Source organism: Hyla sarda, chromosome 6, assembly GCF_029499605.1.
Source record: "Hyla sarda isolate aHylSar1 chromosome 6, aHylSar1.hap1, whole genome shotgun sequence".
NCBI classification, from domain to species: Eukaryota; Metazoa; Chordata; class Amphibia; order Anura; family Hylidae; genus Hyla; species Hyla sarda.
Genome location: NC_079194.1, coordinates 252906844 through 252923952, shown reverse-complemented (window position 1 = coordinate 252923952; position 17109 = coordinate 252906844). Strand labels below are relative to the sequence as shown.

At 46.9% G+C, this 17109-nt stretch overlaps 1 protein-coding gene across 4 annotated transcripts in view; it reads left to right on the top strand.

Moving 5' to 3' along the window:
- Positions 1-17109, top strand: part of SYVN1 (synoviolin 1) — a 93579-nt gene that overhangs the window by 25296 nt on the left and 51174 nt on the right. For all 4 annotated transcript variants that reach the window (XM_056526937.1, XM_056526940.1, XM_056526939.1 and 1 more), the window contains exon 2: positions 3429-3584. In XM_056526937.1, the coding sequence (XP_056382912.1) occupies positions 3429-3584 (156 nt within the window). The remainder of the gene's footprint in view (positions 1-3428; positions 3585-17109) is intronic.

Sequence of the window (17109 nt, the reverse complement as noted above, 5' to 3'; positions counted from 1 at the left end):
AGGATGGTGGAGCAGTTCTTGTAAAGATGACGTGAAATGTAAGTCAAGCAAAAATGTGGTTAGATGTGGAAGCGTCCTGTTACCAGATGTATCCTGCAGGTGCATGGACTTCATGTGTTTGTGAAACAAGTGCTGTCGCTGCAACCTAATGACCGCCTTCACTATTCTGTATGGTGCCCTGCTGCCTCTGGGGCTTTTCTGCTGTATGATTAAAAATGCTGCACTTATTATGCAATATGAATTTGGCTGCTGTCAGTTTGAGTAGCCGATACCCGACAGGGGCTGACATTGATGGTACCTAAGCACAGAGTTGGGGGACCCATGTTTATTATGGCTGATTTTACATTGGGAAATATTGTTGCAGTTCTTAAAGGGGTAGCTCCATTACATGGTTGGCAGAATGCAGGGAAAGTGTATCACATGGTTGCCATGTCAATCATTATAGCTGTAGTACATTGGCTGCTTCTCCTTTTGGATAATCTTGATAAAAGGGCCCTACTGATGTGACAACCCTTTTTAATAGGATTGTCTGGTTTAGGAAATCAGTATCTTGTTGGGAAATGCTGAGTAAGTGTAAGTTCACATTGCCTTAGTGCTCCTGTTAGTCGTATCCATTGGCGTGGCATGCAGATGTATTCGGTAGCGTGGTAGCCTGCGCTTTTGAGTCCACTTAAAATAGCACATAGGTTCCCAACTGAGTCACTAGATGACTCTGCTCGGCCATAGAAATCAATGGGGTCCGCTGCTTCTATTAAAGGGGTATTTCGGCTTTATGCATCTTATCCCCTAGCCTTTGGATAGGGGATAAGATGTATGATCGCAGCCCCCGGCATTCTGTGCTGAGCGCTGCCTCCAAGACGGGGGATGGTGGGACCCCTGCGATCATACATCTTATCCCCTAACCAAAGGATAGGGAGGGTATATAAAGTCAGAATACCCCTTTAACCATATACGCCTGCATCTCAGAAACTAACTGGAGCACTAACTCAGTGAGAACCTACCCTAAATAGAGGGTAGTTCCTGATGTGGAACAGAAATTGGCTACAATGGGTGCCTCTCTGGAGGATCTTGAACCTCCCTGAAATACACAGGAATGTACTGTAAAGACAAAAATGATTTGATCCCCTGCTTATTTTGTATGCTTGTTAACTGAGAAAGGAAATTATCAGTTTATATGTTTTATTGTTGGTTTATTTGAACAATGAGAGACAGAACAACAACAACAAAAAATCCTAAAGTTTAAACAAGTCTTAAATTGATTTGCATTTTACTCAAGAAAAATACTGAAATAAGTATTTGATCCCTTTGCAAAACGTGACTTACTATTTGGTGGCAAAACCCTAGTTGACAATTGCAGCAGTCGGACGTTTCTTGTAGTTGGTCATGAGGTTTGCTCAAATCTCTCGAGAGATTTTGTCCCACTCCTCTTTGCAGATCCTTTCTACAGCATTAAAGGAGTACTCTCCTGGAAAACTTTTTATTTTTCTTTTAAATCAACTGATGCCAGAAAGTTAAACAGATTTGTAAATTACTTCTATTTAAAAATCTTAATCCTTCCAGTACTTCTTAGGGGCTGTATGCTAAAATGCATTTCCTCTGATGTCATGACCACAGTGCTCTCTGCTGTCCATTTTAGGAACTGTCCAGAGCAGCATATGTTTGCTATGGGGATTTTCTTCTGCTCTGGACAGTTCCTGAAATGGACAGCAGAGAGCACTGTGGTCGTGACGTCAGGAAATGCATTTCTTTTTTGGATTTCTCTTTAGTATACAGCCCCTAAAAAGGATTAAGGATTAAGATTTTTTTTTAATAGAAGTGATTTACAAATCTGTTTAACTTTCTGGCACCAGTTGATTAAAGAAAAAAATTTTTTTCCATGGGAGCACCCCTTTAATGGGTGGTTTTGTGGTTTTGTAATTTTTTTTGAACTTTTTATTCAAATTTTTTTTTTAATTTTTTTTTTTACACTTTTAGTCCCCTTAGGGATTTCCGAGAACCACATTGATCTGTATGCTCTGTGCTTGATTGATAAAGCCTGCAGCAGCCAGCACAGGACCAGAGGTAAGCCCTCAGCAGTGGATCGCCCCCCCCCCCCCCCCATTGCGCTGGGGGGGGTGAGAGGAGGAATCCACCCCACTTGACCACCAGTGATGGCTTAAATGTCCCTTTAGACGCCGCTGTCAATTTTGACAGCGGCGATCTAAAGGGTTAATTGCCGGCTGCGGCAATCGCCGCATGTTGGCTATTAACACTGGCCCCCTGCTACAGTAATCAGCTAGGGGCCGGACAATATGGTGCAGGCTCGAGTCAGGAGCCCTCACCATACAACGGTTGCCGTCTCAGGATGAGCCAGCTCGTCCTTAGACGGCAACCGGTTCAAGGGGTACTCTGGCCCTAAGACATCTTATCCCCTCCCATAGACTTGCATTGAGGTTGTGGAGCGTGATGTCACACGGTGGCAGAGTCGTGACGTCATGATACTCCAGCCCCATGGTCGTAATGCTTCACACTCGGAGCCTCCAGCGCTGCACCCAAAGGTGGGTGCGGAAGGAAAGATTGCGGTGGTCTCCAGCGGTGGGACCCCCGCAATCAGACATCTTATCCCCTATTCCCTATAAGATGTCTTAGGGCCAGAATACCCCTTTAAGCTCTCCTGTTGTCATCCAATCATTCCAGGATAATCAGTCAAGATATAGGCTTCTACCGGGATTTAGCCGAAGGGCTTCACACTATGCTGTTGGACTCTTTGTCAGCACCACCAGGTTAGCACGTATCTATTGGATCTTCATGTTTTTTGTTGTAATGAAGTTAATACACTACGGAGTGCCCCTGTTTGTCCTCTTTTCTCTTTGCTTTCATACAGGTAACGAGCTGAGATTAGGAGCACTCCCTTTTTTTTAAGAGAGTCATTATAATCTTAGATTGTTACCTGTATAAAAGACACCTGGTAGCTAGAAATCTTGCTGACTGATAGGGGATCAAATACTTATTTCATTAAGTAAAATGCAGAAGGGGATCAAAAAAAATGTCTTTACTGTAAGCATATCGCCATTCCTGGATCTGGATTATTCTGTTCTACTGCTTCTGTGCTGCCCTCCAAACTGCAACCAGTGCACATAGTTTGAATCTGCATGGGGTGTATGTTGCCAAGCTGCAACCTTTGTCTGACTCCTACCTACCTGGTCTAACACCCAACACATGCATAGGACCTGGCTGGATGCATCTTAAGAATATAGTTAATTATTACAAGAAGTGAACATGTAAAATTGTCAGCTGGCGGCAGTGACGTGGGTTCAGTTTGTGGACATACAAAGATTACTTTTATGTTGTATCAGTCACCATGGAAATTCTAGTTTGCCCGGCTTTAGGGATACCTGTATACTAATGAGTGCAGACTACATAAACTATGACATATCTCATCTCTACAGGGTCCTGTCCCTCCTATGACTATCAAAATGAGGACAGCGATGATGACGGGTGCCAGCCTGGCCCTTACAGCTGCAGTGGTGGCCCATGCCTATTACCTCAAGCACCAGTTCTACCCAACAGTTGTGTATCTAACAAAGTCAAGTCCCAGTATGGCTGTAAGTAAAATAGATATAGTAGTGAAAACAGGCCAACACAGTAACGTGTTACCATTTCTTTCTGTAAATGATATAGTATTATTGTTTTGTTTACATACATAGTCTAGCAGATAAACACAAGGTTAGTATTTGGAAAGTTTTCACACCCTTCCACTTTTGTCACATTTCATTATGTTTTTTTTTTTAAATTCGTTTTATTGAAAAGTAAATAACTGTAGACCACAGGCCCATTAAAGTGAACACGAAGCATATCTACAGTACATAGAAAAGGGTCATGAGACCATACATCAAGTTACAGAATGCAAGCGACAGGATACTCCAGGTTACATCACATGGTATACATCGAAGTCTTAAAACACTACCCAACTGGGGTAGGTAAACTGAAAACAAAATAGAACAAGAAGGCGAACATTCGCCAAAATTAGCAATCATATACCATCCCGCGAGGAGCACCAATACTATCACTAGTTAGTGGTACCATCAAATAACCCATGATAAATAACCCCGAAAGGCACCCACGCATCCAAGGAGGTAGAAATAGAATCGACAAACGTACACAGAAAGAGAAACAAAGGTTAGTAGAGACCATAGACAGTAAGCATAGCATCAATGTATCTTACACTGTCCCAGAGGGAGTCACAGAGTACGAGCATTGAGTCAATGGAGAGGAACACCAACCACCCCACACAGAATAAAATTTACCCGGGCACTTCCTATTTTTGTACACTATGTGTGAGAAAGGCAGTGTAGCATTCACCATAGCCTTCCATTGAGTCAGGGTAGGAGAGCCGGGGTCCATCCATTTAAGAGCAATAGCCTTCCTGGCCAAGAACAGAGTTTCCCGCAAAAACGTACGTACGTGATGTGTCCATATCTCTTCATCTAAGATACCAAAAAGGCAGATCAAAGGATCAAGAGATAGGGAAGGTTGAACCAGAGTTGCTAAAAAAGTGAGCACTGCATGCCAGAAAGCTGCGATATAGGGGCAGGCCCAAATCAAATGCCAAAAGTCTGCCCTGGCAGCGCTACAACGATGACAGGCATCGGAGTCTGAACGACCCATTCTATTGAGCCTTAAAGGAGTGATATAACTATAGTGTATAATGTTCAATTGGATCAATTTATTATTCGCTGCCGGGGACACTAACATGTGGGAGGAAAAAATGTCCTCCCATACATCCTTAGTCAAATTAGGGATATGGGATTCCCAATGCCGGACCGCCGGTACTGGATTGCGGGAGTTCTTGGCCTGAATAAGGTGCGTGTACAGGATGGACACCAGCCCCCTGGGACCCTGAGACTTCAGAACCCCAATGAGGGGAAACGCTGATATCAATGGGCTCCCCATTGGGAACTGGGCATTCAGGGCGTGTCGGAGCTGGAGGTATTTAAAAAAACTGTTTCTAGGAAGAGCATGACTGGATTGCAACTGATCAAATGAACAGAGCACATTGTCACGATAAACATGCCCCAAGGTGAGCACCCCCGCGTCCTGCCAGAAGACTGGGTCCAGAGCATCGCTCACTTGAGGAAGTTGAGGATTATGCCATAGAGGGGTATCCTCAGCGATGTCAGTATATCCATATATCCCCCTAGCAGCCCGCCATACCTTTATGGCCAGCTTATGAAGTTGGAGATAAGCTCTACCCCCCAGGACAGGGCTATCTAGCAGCATCCTAAGGGTCATTATCGGGACAGACCTAGCTAGGGACTGTTCGGAATCCGGCATCACATCCCCAGAGATCCAGTGCCTGATATACCGAAGTTGACCGGCCAAATAATATAAATAGAAATCAGGGAGTGACATTCCCGCCGCCAACTTGGGGCGTTGTAACGTGGTTAGCCGAATTTTAGGTCTATTGGGGCCCCAAATAAATGGTGAAAGAAGGGAGTGAAGAGAATCAAAGAAGCGTCTAGGTACAGGCACTGAGGCATGCTCCAGCGCGTAAAGGCACTTAGGTAAGACAATGAGTTTAATAAGATTAATACGGCCAGCGACCGACAATGGGAGCGTGGCCCACACCCGGAACTTCGCTTTAACATAAGGAAGTAGAGTGAGTATGTTGGCGGACAGGTCAAGCAAAGGATCTCTGTGAATGTGCACCCCCAAATACTTAAATGAGGAAACCACCGTGAGGCCATTCATTACCGGGGGCCAATCCCTAGACAGAAGCGGCATCACTGCAGACTTAGTCCAGTTGATGAGTAAACCAGAGAAATACCCAAATCGGTCCATGAGTGTCATGACATAAGGAAGCATCAATGTAGGGTCAGAGAGGAATAACACCATATCATCGGCATAGAGGCCTATGCGCTCCTCCCGGCCCCCCGTAGACATACCTCGGAAGCCAGGATCCTGCCGAATGCGGAGGGCAAGGGGCTCCACTGCCACCGCAAACAGAAGCGGGGACAAGGGACACCCCTGACGTGTGCCCCGGCCGAGAGCAAATGGGGAAGAACACACACCATTCACCAGGATCTGGGCCTGCGGGCATCTGTACAGGAGGGACACCCATTTTCTAAAGTTAGGACCAAAACCAAATTTAACAAGGGTAGCCTGCAAATAACCCCATTCCACGGAATCAAAGGCCTTGGCGGCGTCCAGCGACGCCAAAGCCCAATCTCCCCCCAGAGCGTTTCCCACCTGGACAGCCGCCTGTACCCTACGGATGTTATCGGATGTGGATTTGCCAGGCATAAAGCCGGATTGATCTGGGTGAATTATGGATAGGATTACCTTGTTCAATCGGTTAGCTAAAACTTTCGTAAGCACTTTATAATCCAGATTCAGCAGCGAAATGGGTCTGTAAGAACCGCACTCCACAGGATTTTTATCAGGTTTTAGGAGGACAACTATGGTTGCCTCATACATAGAGGCAGGTAAAATACCATTCTCGAATGCACGTTCAAACATTGCAAGCAGGGAAGGAAGGAGCATGTCGGAATACCGCAAGTAAACCTCCACTGGAAGGCCATCAGGGCCCGGAGATTTACCCTTAGTCATGTCCCCCATGGCATCCTGAATCTCCAGTAAGGAGAGGGGGGCCTCCAACATCATCCGATCACTATCCGATAGTACCAGAAAGTCAATACCGGCCAGGTAGGTGTCCAACTCCTCAGTACCATACTGCACCTGTGAAGAATAAAGATTAGAGTAGTACGTGGCAAAGCAACGCGCAATGTCCGCAACCCCCAACAGCTCGGACCCATCCGAGGCCACTATCTTAAGAATCGCAGGGGCAGAAGAGTTCTGCCTGACTATATGTGCTAACAGCTTACTAGATTGATTGCCATGTTCAAAGTAGAATTGTTTCGTGAAAAACAGCTTTCTATTGGCCTTCTCTGAGAGGTGCAGCATATATTGCCGCCCCGCATACAGCCATTCAACCTTATTAGCCTCGGATGAGTCCGCAACGTATCGGGCCTCCAGCTCCGCACATCGTCCAGCCAGCTCCTCCTCCCGCCTAGACGCTGACTTTTTGAGAAAGGAGATAGTGGAGCGCAAGCATCCCCTCAAATACGCCTTCAACGTCTCCCATACCAGGATAGGGGAACTCCCAGGGGAATTGGCCTCAAGAAAGACTCGAAGCTGGTCTGGAATACGGTCGCAGGAGCCTATCTGTTCCAGCCAGAAAGGGTGGATTTTCCACCTCCGCGGTGAACCAGGATCTACCATGGAGACATCAAGCAATAGGGGGGAATGGTCTGATATAGCCCGCGGTTCATAGGAAACCGCTGAAACTTGGGGAAGAAGGAGCGAGTTGCCACATGCAAGGTCGATCCTGGACAGCGCATTTCTGCCCAGAGTGTGACAAGAGTATTGCCTAGCCTGAGAGTACCTGGCCCTAAAAATGTCTACCCATCCAACCTCCTCCAAAAACAGCGATAAAGGGCCACCCCCAACTCCCACCGGGACCCCCCTGGGGCTATGACGATCTAGGGACGGATTCGGTACCATGTTGAAGTCCCCCATACAGAGGACACGGGCAGAGGGATAACTAGCTGCGAAGGTAACCGCCCCGTGGAGTATATCCATAGAGGCAGGGGGAGGGTTGTATATGAATAAGAAGACAAAAGGCACATTATTTAAAAATGCGTATACAAAGATAAAACGACCCTGCGAATCCTTACGTACTGTAACCGGGTCCCACCTTACTCTCCGACTAATCAGTAGGGAAACCCCCCTTGAGAAGGACGTGTGATAGGAGTGCAAGGACCATTGGACCCAGGGTTTAGAAAACTGACCAGCTTTATCTGGGGTAAGATGTGTCTCCTGCAGTGCCACAATATGAGGCTGATACTTCCTAATATGGGAGAATATCATAGTGCGCTTGCGCGGGGTGCATGCTCCTCTAACATTCCATGACATTATCTTAACATCAGCCATAAGAAGAGACAACACGTAAAACAGCAGGGGGAGAGGTAAAGACAGAGAAGACATACATGCCCCATCCGGGGTGAGAAACACTGACAGGGATGCACGGGACCATATATAGACCTTAGTACTGAAGTGGTAAGACAAAAAATCCTACTAGTAGGCGACCTCGCGGGTAGGCATCTTGGAGGCAAAATGAAACCCCAAACTAAGTAGGGGACCAGTAAATAAACCAAACAGTAAACATATCTATACCAGCGTTGCATAAGCATCAGTGGAGCAACAGCTCCATCTAGTGGGGAGAACCTGCTCATACATGCTAACAGTGGAGAACCCTGAGTATGTTCATCAATCAGTAGGAGAATATTAGTCCAACTGGGACCCGAGAGAAGAAGTGGAGGAAAAAGGAGAAAGCAGGGAGAGAGAGGAAGGAGAGAAGGGGGGGGGACGGGAGGGGGAAGAACAGGGGGTGGAGGGAGGGTCTTAAGAAGGAGATAAGGATATGGGAAGCAGGAGAAAGAGAGAGGAAATAGAAAATGATAAAACGCATATGATCAACAGTAAACCCCATCCCCTGCTCAGGAGATTGTCCACCCGTCACCCCGACCCCCCCACAAATGGAAAAAAGTAAAAAATAAAAACAAAAAATAATAATCCCAGCAAACAGGAGTCACACAGCAAGGGACAGTCCAGGTAATCGAGGAACAAAAGGCCTAAGGCACCATGAGGGGGGGGGGGGGGGGTTTCGGTTAGGAAGGGATAACGGGAAGGGGGGGGGGGGGGAATTGGCACATCAGGGAGGGGGGAAGGAGACCAGGCAGAGAACGTGTACTAGTAGTCCAGCGGCCGATGTCCTCCAAGTCTGTGGCTCAAAAATAAAAATAAAAAAAAAGGGGGAAAAAAAAAATGAACCGACCCAGGGAAAAGGGACAGGGTGACGTGGGAGGTAGACTGGAGAGGGACAGAGTAAATCCCTTCAGAAGGCCAGAGTAGGGCCCTCATGCAGTCCCGGAGGAACAGGCCTGAATCAGGGCACACAGTAGTCCAAAGTAAGCAACAGGATGGGGGTGAGGGAAGGGAGAGGTAAGGCCTGAGATCACCAGGGAGGCCTTAGGTGCATGGGGAGAGTGGAGGGCCTGGGGAGACTAGGCTCCCGGGGAGGGGGGAGGAGGAATCACAGTACCTTGAGCTCCGCAAAAGGGTCCAGGAGACCGGGGCCATACAGGGGGATAGAGGCAAGGAGAGGGAGGGTAAAGGTCATGGCAGGAGGTCCTGTACCAGCGTCTCCATCTCCCCACATAAACCGGGGTCACCTACAGGATCCGGATCAACGTTGGCGCCGTAGCCAGTCATCCGCATCCTGCGGGGAAGTAAAGAAAACCGCCCGGTCACCATCCACGATCCTCAACCGGGCAGGGTATGCCATGGAGTATGGTACTCCTCTCTCTCTCAGCCGCGCCTTGATAGAAGTAAACGAGGCCCTCTTGCGTTGAAGATCAGAGGAGAAGTCCGGGAAAATGGACACCTTTGCGTTCTGCACTATGATCTCCGGCAGCCGCCGGGCAGAGCGGAGGATCAAGTCCCGATCATTGCAGTTGAGAAACCTCGCCAATAGAGGACGAGGAGGCGCACCAGGGATCGGTGGCTTAGATGGTACTCGGTGTGCTCTCTCCACGGCGTAAGCAGCTGAGAAGGAGGCATCCGGAAATAGCTCTTTGATCCAGGACTCCACATAGGCCCCCGGGTTCTGACCCTCAGCCCGCTCAGGAAGACCGATCACTCTGTTATTCCGGCGCAGCCGGTTCTCGAGGTCGTCATTCTTCTGACGGGCCAAATCCAGTTGCTCCCGGACCTCGCGGAGTGAAGAGGGTAGAGGCTGTACCGTGTCTTCCAGGGTGGAGATGCGTGTCTCAGTCTCCGTCACCCGCTCCCTCAAGGTCTGAAAATCCTGCCGTAGGAGGCCCACGTCCACCCTGACCTCTTCAAGCTTGCCGGTGAGAGAAGTGCGGCATGTCTGGATCGCCATCAGGAGGGTATCGCTCACCTCCCGAAGGGTAAGGTCAGTAGAATCAGCGCCCTCCTCATGATGCGAAGCCTCTCCTCCCTCCGCAGCCGCTGGTGGAACACGCGCCCCGGCCTGAGCGGCGCCATCTTGCCTGACTGCGCGGGCATAGTCCCGGAGCTTTTCCACGGCCGGTCGATCCTTGTTTCTCGTCGGGTCTTGTTTAGAGGCCATAGTGCGGGTCCTCAGCCGAGTCTGTGGGGTCAGGGACTCCAGGATTCACCTCAGGATAAGTTAAATGCAGGTTCTAAGCGGGAGCACTCACAGCGTGCGACCGCTCATCTCAACCGCCCACATTTCATTATGTTGTCACCTTGTTCTAAAAAAGAAAATAATAATCATTCTGCATTCAAATACCTCGTAATGACAAAGTGAAAACAGAATGTTAGAAATCTTTGCAAATTTTTTGGGGAAAGGAAGAACTAAAATATTGTATTGAGATAAATAAAAAATCATTGTGCGACAAAATTTAAGAAAAACGCCATTTTGTAATTTTGGGGGCTTCCGTTTCTACACAGTACATTTTTCGGTAAAAATGACACCTCTTTATTCTGTAGGTCCATACGGTTAAAATGATACCCTACTTATATAGGTTTGATTTTGTCTTACTTCTGGAAAAAATCATAACCATGTGCACAAAAATTAATATGTTTAAAATTGTCATCTTCTGACCCCTATACCTTTTTTATTTTTCCGCGTATGGGGCAGTATGAGGGCTCATTTTTTTTGTGCCTTGATCTGAAGTTTTTAGCAGTACCATTTTTGTATTGATCAGACTTTTTGATCGCTTTTTATTCATTTTTCATGATATAAATACGCTATTTTGGACTTTGAATTTTTTTTGCGCTTACGCCATTGACCGTGCGGTGTAATTAACAATATATTTTTATAATTTGGACATTTCCGCATGCGGCCATACCACATATTTTTATTTACACAATTTTTTTTTTTTTTTTTTTTTTTTTTTTTTTTTTTTTTATGGGAAAAGGGGGGTGATTCCAACTTTTATTAGGGAAGGGGTTAAATGATCTTAACTTTTTTTTTCATTTTTTCCCCACTTTTTTTTATAGCCCCATAGAGGGCTATAACACTGCACACACTAATCTTTTACATTGATCATTGTTATCCCATAGGATAACATTGATCAATGATTCTGCCGCTTGACTGCTCATGCCTGGATCTCAGGCACTGAGCAGTCATTCAGCGATCAGACACACAGGAGGCAGGTAGGGACCCTCCTTGTATGTTCCAGCTGTTCGAGACCCTGCCATCTCGCCTCGGCGGTCCCGAACAGCCGACTGAGTTAGCGGGGATATGTTTTTTATTTTCAATTTAGATGCGGCGATCAACTTTGAATGCCGTGTTTAAAGGGTTAATAGCGTGCGGCAGCGCAATCAGTGCCACGCACTTTTAGCAACAGGTCCTGGCCGTTGTTAGAGGCCGGGCCCGACCCGCTATGACGCAGGGCCAAGCCGTGGCCCCATGTTATAGAACGGGAGTGGACTCGGGCGTACAGGTACACCCTGAGTCCTTAAGTGGTTAACCTCCGTTGTATGTAAATTGTTTGAGGGTTTTCTAAGGGATGCTATTTTGGAGTATCTTGATAAAAATAAATGTATGACTCCATATCAGCATGGCTTTATGAGGGATCGGTCCTGTCAAACTAACCTGATCAGCTTTTATGAGGAGGTGAGCTCCAGACTGGACCTGGGGGAAATCGCTGGATGTCGTATATCTGGATTTTTCCAAAGCATTTGATACGGGGCCACATAAACGGTTTGTGCATAAAATGAGAAGGATGGGGCTGAGGGAGAATGTGTGTAAGTGGGTAAGTAACTGATAAGAAATAGAGAGTTCAAAAGGGGTCTGGATGCATTTCTGGAGAGTAATAACATCGCTGGTTATGTATATTAGATTTATAAGGACAGAACGTTGATCCAGGGATTTATTCTGATGCCATATTTGGAGTCGGGAAAGAATTTTTACCTCTAGTATGAGGGTTTTTTGCCTTCCTCTGGATCAACTCAGTAGGGACTCATTAGGGATATAGGTTGAACTTGATGTTTTTTTTTTTTCTACCTTATGAACTATGTTACTATGTCATATCAACTGAATTTATCACAAGTGACTCCAGTCATGAGTTTATAATGTGTGGAAACTTGTAATATGATTAAGAGAAATGGGAGGCACCAGAGCTAAATTTCATGTGTCATCAGAGCCAGATTAAAAACATCATGGGCCTGGTGCTGAGGATTTTGATGGGCCTACAAGTGGCCGCGACCCAACAGCTCGGTTGCCGCCATTTGTGGGTTGCTGTGTGACTCAATTTTCTTACATCATGTGCGACATGTACGATACACAGTATGACATAGGTAGGTATCCAGGTAAGTAGCTTGCTTGGTAGGTTGTTAGCTAACTAAGTAGACAGCTAGGTAGATATGTAGGAGGTAGGTACCCCTCACATCCCCTGCCCACAATGCAGAGGCCTGGCCGCCCCACATGCTTGGCCCTGGCACAGACCAGTCCCAGCAGCCAGTAAACTTCCTCCCCTTTCTTACCAATAATACTAGTATATAAGAATACGATCACCATACATATTACTATCATACTGTTCCTGAGTAAATCCTGTATACAGACCAATGTTACCAGTATACAAGGAGGAATATTACCATCATACTGTTACTGACCAAGTCCTGTATACTGAGACCAATAATAACAGTATACATACAAATTTATACCACCACACAAAGACTGGATAATACCACGATACTGAGTAGAAACCACTATACACGGACAAACCGGACAAATACTAATAATACCAGAATACAAAAAAATATTACCTGCGCATCAGGAACACAGTATACATTACACAGGGACTGACTAATGCACCGTACTATTACTGAGTAAAACCACTGTACACAGACTGGTATTCCCCCATACAGTGCCAATATAGAGGTAGGTATCGGAAGTACGCAGGATCTGTATACCATATAAGTGATTATATACAGGACCATATAGAGGTATATAGCATCTGTACAAAGGATCTGTACAGTGGTCCCTCAACATACGATGGTAATCCGTTCCAAATGGACCATTGTTTGTTTAAACAATTGTATGTTGAGGGATCCGTGCAATGCAAAGTATAGGACAGTGGTCTTCAACCTGCGGACCTCCAGATGTTGCAAAACTACAACACCCAGCATGCCCGGACAGCCAACGGCTGTCCGGGCATGCTGGGAGTTGTAGTTTTGCAACATATGGGGGTCCGCAGGTTGAAGACCACTGGTATTGGAGGTTATACTCACGTGTCCCCGCCGCTCCGGACCGTCACCGCTGCCCTGGATGTCGCCTTCCATCACTGTCGCCGCGTCCCCGGGGTGTCCCCGACGCTCTGTCAAGGCCTCTGCTTCCCCGGCATCCTCGGTTTCCGTCGCCGCCATCACGTCGCTATGCACACCGCTCCTATTGGATGACGGGACGGCGTGCGCAGCGACGTGATGCCGACGATGGAGAGCGCCGACGATGCAGGGGATCCCGAAGAGGATGCGCCGGAGCCCCGAGGACAGGTAAGTGATTGTCAGCGGACCAAACAGGGCACCGTAAACGGCTATCTGGTGGCAGCTGAAGCAGTCTGCGCTGCCGGATAGCCGTTTATGCGATGGCCCCGACATACAAAAGCATCGTATGTTGATGCTGCCTTCAACATGCGATGGCCTCTGAGAGGCCATCCTATGTTGAAATGATCGTATTTCGGGGCCATCGTAGGTCGAGGGGTCACTGTATACCATATAAGTGATTACAGTTACATCTAGCGACTTGCATAAGACATCTTTTCCCATAGTCGTCATTTTCCAATAGTCGGCACAGTAAAAGTAGGTAGGTAGGAAGTTAGCCAGGTAGGTAGGGTTGCTGTGTAGCTAGCTAGGTAATACCGGTAGGTAGACAGCCAGGTAGGTATGTAGCTAGGTCGGTTGCCAGGTAGGTAGCTATCTAGGTAGGATATTTCCTAGCTAGGTAGGTAGTTGGGTGGATAGCCAGGTAGCTAGCTGGGTAAGTAGACTGCCAGGTGGGTGGGTAGGTAGACATGTAGGTAGCTAGCTATCTAGGTAGACAGCCTGGTTTAGGTAGGTAGGTAGGCAGCCAGGTGGGTAGATAAACAGACAGCCAGTGAGTTAGGTAGATAGGGAGGGAGCCAGTTAGGTAGCTAGGTGAATAGGTAGACAGCCAGGCGGGTAGGTAGGTAGCAGCCAGTATGTAGGTAGGTATCCAGGTCCCCTTGAGCAGAACCCCACCCCCTTTATGCCCGGCATAATAAAAAATACTCTTCTAGTCCCACGCATTTCAGAATGGTCACATCAATCCTCCTTCACCGCCCCATGTCCTCTCTCCTCCACGGGCGCCAATGAGTGATGTCATCTGTGCCTGCGTTGGGGGAGAGTTCACAGCCTGCTTGACTGACTGGAAGCTTTCAGCTGTCTGCACGCGGGCGTATACAGTTGAAAGCAGGTGTCCTGGATTCCCAAGAGCGAACGAGGCAGGCAGAATAAAAAAAGTCTAGCTGGGCTTATTCTAACCTTTGGGCCATCCGCCCCTATGTTAATCCGACCCTGTGTGACCAACCAAATGGTCTGAATACTTATGTCCAAAATTTCAGCCTTATTTTATTTTTTTTATCTAAAAATAAGCAAAAATTTCTAATATTCTATTTTTATTCTTATTATGGGGTATGTGCAAAATGACCAGAGAAGGGGGAGGGGAGGAAAAGAGTTGCAGTGCTTGTAAGATCAAAAATGAGATCAAAGGGATGCTCTATTTTAAAGAAATGGAGCCATTTCAGTGGCATGTTAAGCCACTTAATTTTAATTTTACAGAGCTAGGGATAATGATTTTTATGTTATACTTATATTAAAAAGGAAAAATAACTTTAAAATACTGTGCTACTACAGTGCTATCTGAGGTCCAATGCTCGTTGTATACTCTATTCGCTCTGTAGCAAATTCTAGTTGAGACGGAATCCCGGAAGTCAGGACTTGCCTTACATTCCACAGTAGTAAGTGTATAGAGCAGGGTGCCACCAGCCAGCGGCTGTCCAGGCAAGCTGGAACTTGTACTTTTACAACAACTGGAGGCACCTTGGTTAGGAAGCGCTGAAATAGAACACTACAAAAGCAATCAGACCTCACACAGGGATCCGCATAGTAATCGTGGATTAAAAAAAGGCAGCTGGAGGAAGTGCTTGGTGTTGGATCGCAGGGGAAGGAAGTTCCACTGATTAGGGTACTGGCAGGCCTCAAGCTTGCAGAGAACAACCCCTTTTATCCAGTGGAGAGCAAACAGCAATCCTGGGAAACCGCCCACAGTATACAAAGATAAGTTAAAGGAAAAAAATACATCTATAATCTTTAATGTTTTATTTTTTTCAATCTGGTAAGAGAGTAAGTACTTTACCATACTTATGCAGCAACTTACTCACATTTTTATGAAATTTCCGTAAGTTTCTAACTTCTAGACCAGACACATTTCTGTGTTATATTTTTAATTTTTTTTTACACATGTGAAAAGTTCCTTCACTTCCATACAGGGGATGTACCGTATTTTTCGCTGTATAGGACGCACTTTTTCTTCCTATACGGCGAAAAAGCCGGTGCGTCTTATACGGCGAATACACCCCTATTGCAGCGGTCCCTGAGGCCATCAATGGCCTGGACCCGCGGCTAATACAGGACATCACCGATCGCGGTGATGCCCTGTATTAACCCTTCAGACGCGGCGATCAAAGCTGACCGCCGCGTCTGAAGGGAAAGTGACACTAACCCGGCTGTTCGGGACCGCCGCGATTTCACCGCGGCGGTCCTGAACAGCCCGACTGAATAGCCGGGTTAGTGCTTACAGGACACCAGGGGGGGGACCTTACCTGCCTCCTCGGTGTCTTCTCCGTTCAGGGGTCCCCTGTATGCCGGCGCTCTCCTTCCTCGTCATCACGTCGTCGCGTACGTGCGTCGGCGTGCGTAACAACGTGATGGCGGCGACAGAGAGCGAGGATACCCGGCCGGCAGCAGAGACGTTCCAGAGCGACGGGGACAGCGATGGAGCAGCATCCAGGGCAGCGGTGACGGGTCCGGAGCGGCGGGGACATGTGAGTATTACCTCCTCCTGCAGTGGTCTTCAATCTGCGGGCCTCCAGATGTTGCAAAACTACAACTCCCAGCATGCCCGGACAGCTGGGAGTTGTAGTTTTGCAACATCTGGAGGTCCGCAGGTTGAAGACCACTATTGGGTTCAAAATCTTTATTTTTTTTTAGATTTTTGCCCCTAAAAATTGGGTGCGTCTTATACGCCGGTGCGTCCTATAGGACGAAAAATACGGTATATAGGGGACAGAAAAGTAATTTTGGGTTTTTAGATTATTAATTTTTTGTTCCCATAACTATTTTTTTTTCTTCTTTTTTTGAATTTCTTTGATGAATGGGACTGAAATATTAGCCCCAGTTACAGATAATCAGCCCCTGACACCCTCTGCTGATCTGAGTCAGCTGAGACCCAGCACCTCCTACCGCAGGAAAGAGACCTTCTAGCGAATCACATGATGCCTCTTCTACTGTCACACAGAGCTCACTATCTAGTCTCTACAGGATTTGCAAGAACGTTCAGAAGGTGTCACTTCAGAGTCCCTGGTTGACCAGTCAGTCTTTTTAAAAGGAATTTGTCTGCTCCATTCCAAGTATACAGCAGATAGATGATAGGGGATAAAATATACCATACAGTTTTAGTTCTGCTGTTTTTGTTAAATTATAAAAGTGCCTTTTTTTGTTAGGAGGTAAAGAGTCAAATTGATGGTGCTGTTCTGCAGCAGCACATCTCCGCTTTTCCCCACCATGCTCTGCATGAATGATGGTACAGGGCTTGGCTTCCAGTCCTCTATGTCAATCAGTCAAAACAGCTTGGGAGGGGAAGAGGAGTCGCTGTTGCCATTTAACTCTTCTGCTGCTAACTAAAAATGCCCCTTTTATAAGTTTACAAACTGCGGTCAGAAATACTAAAGGTATGGTTATTTTTATCCCCCTAGCACCTATCTGCCTGGATCTGCA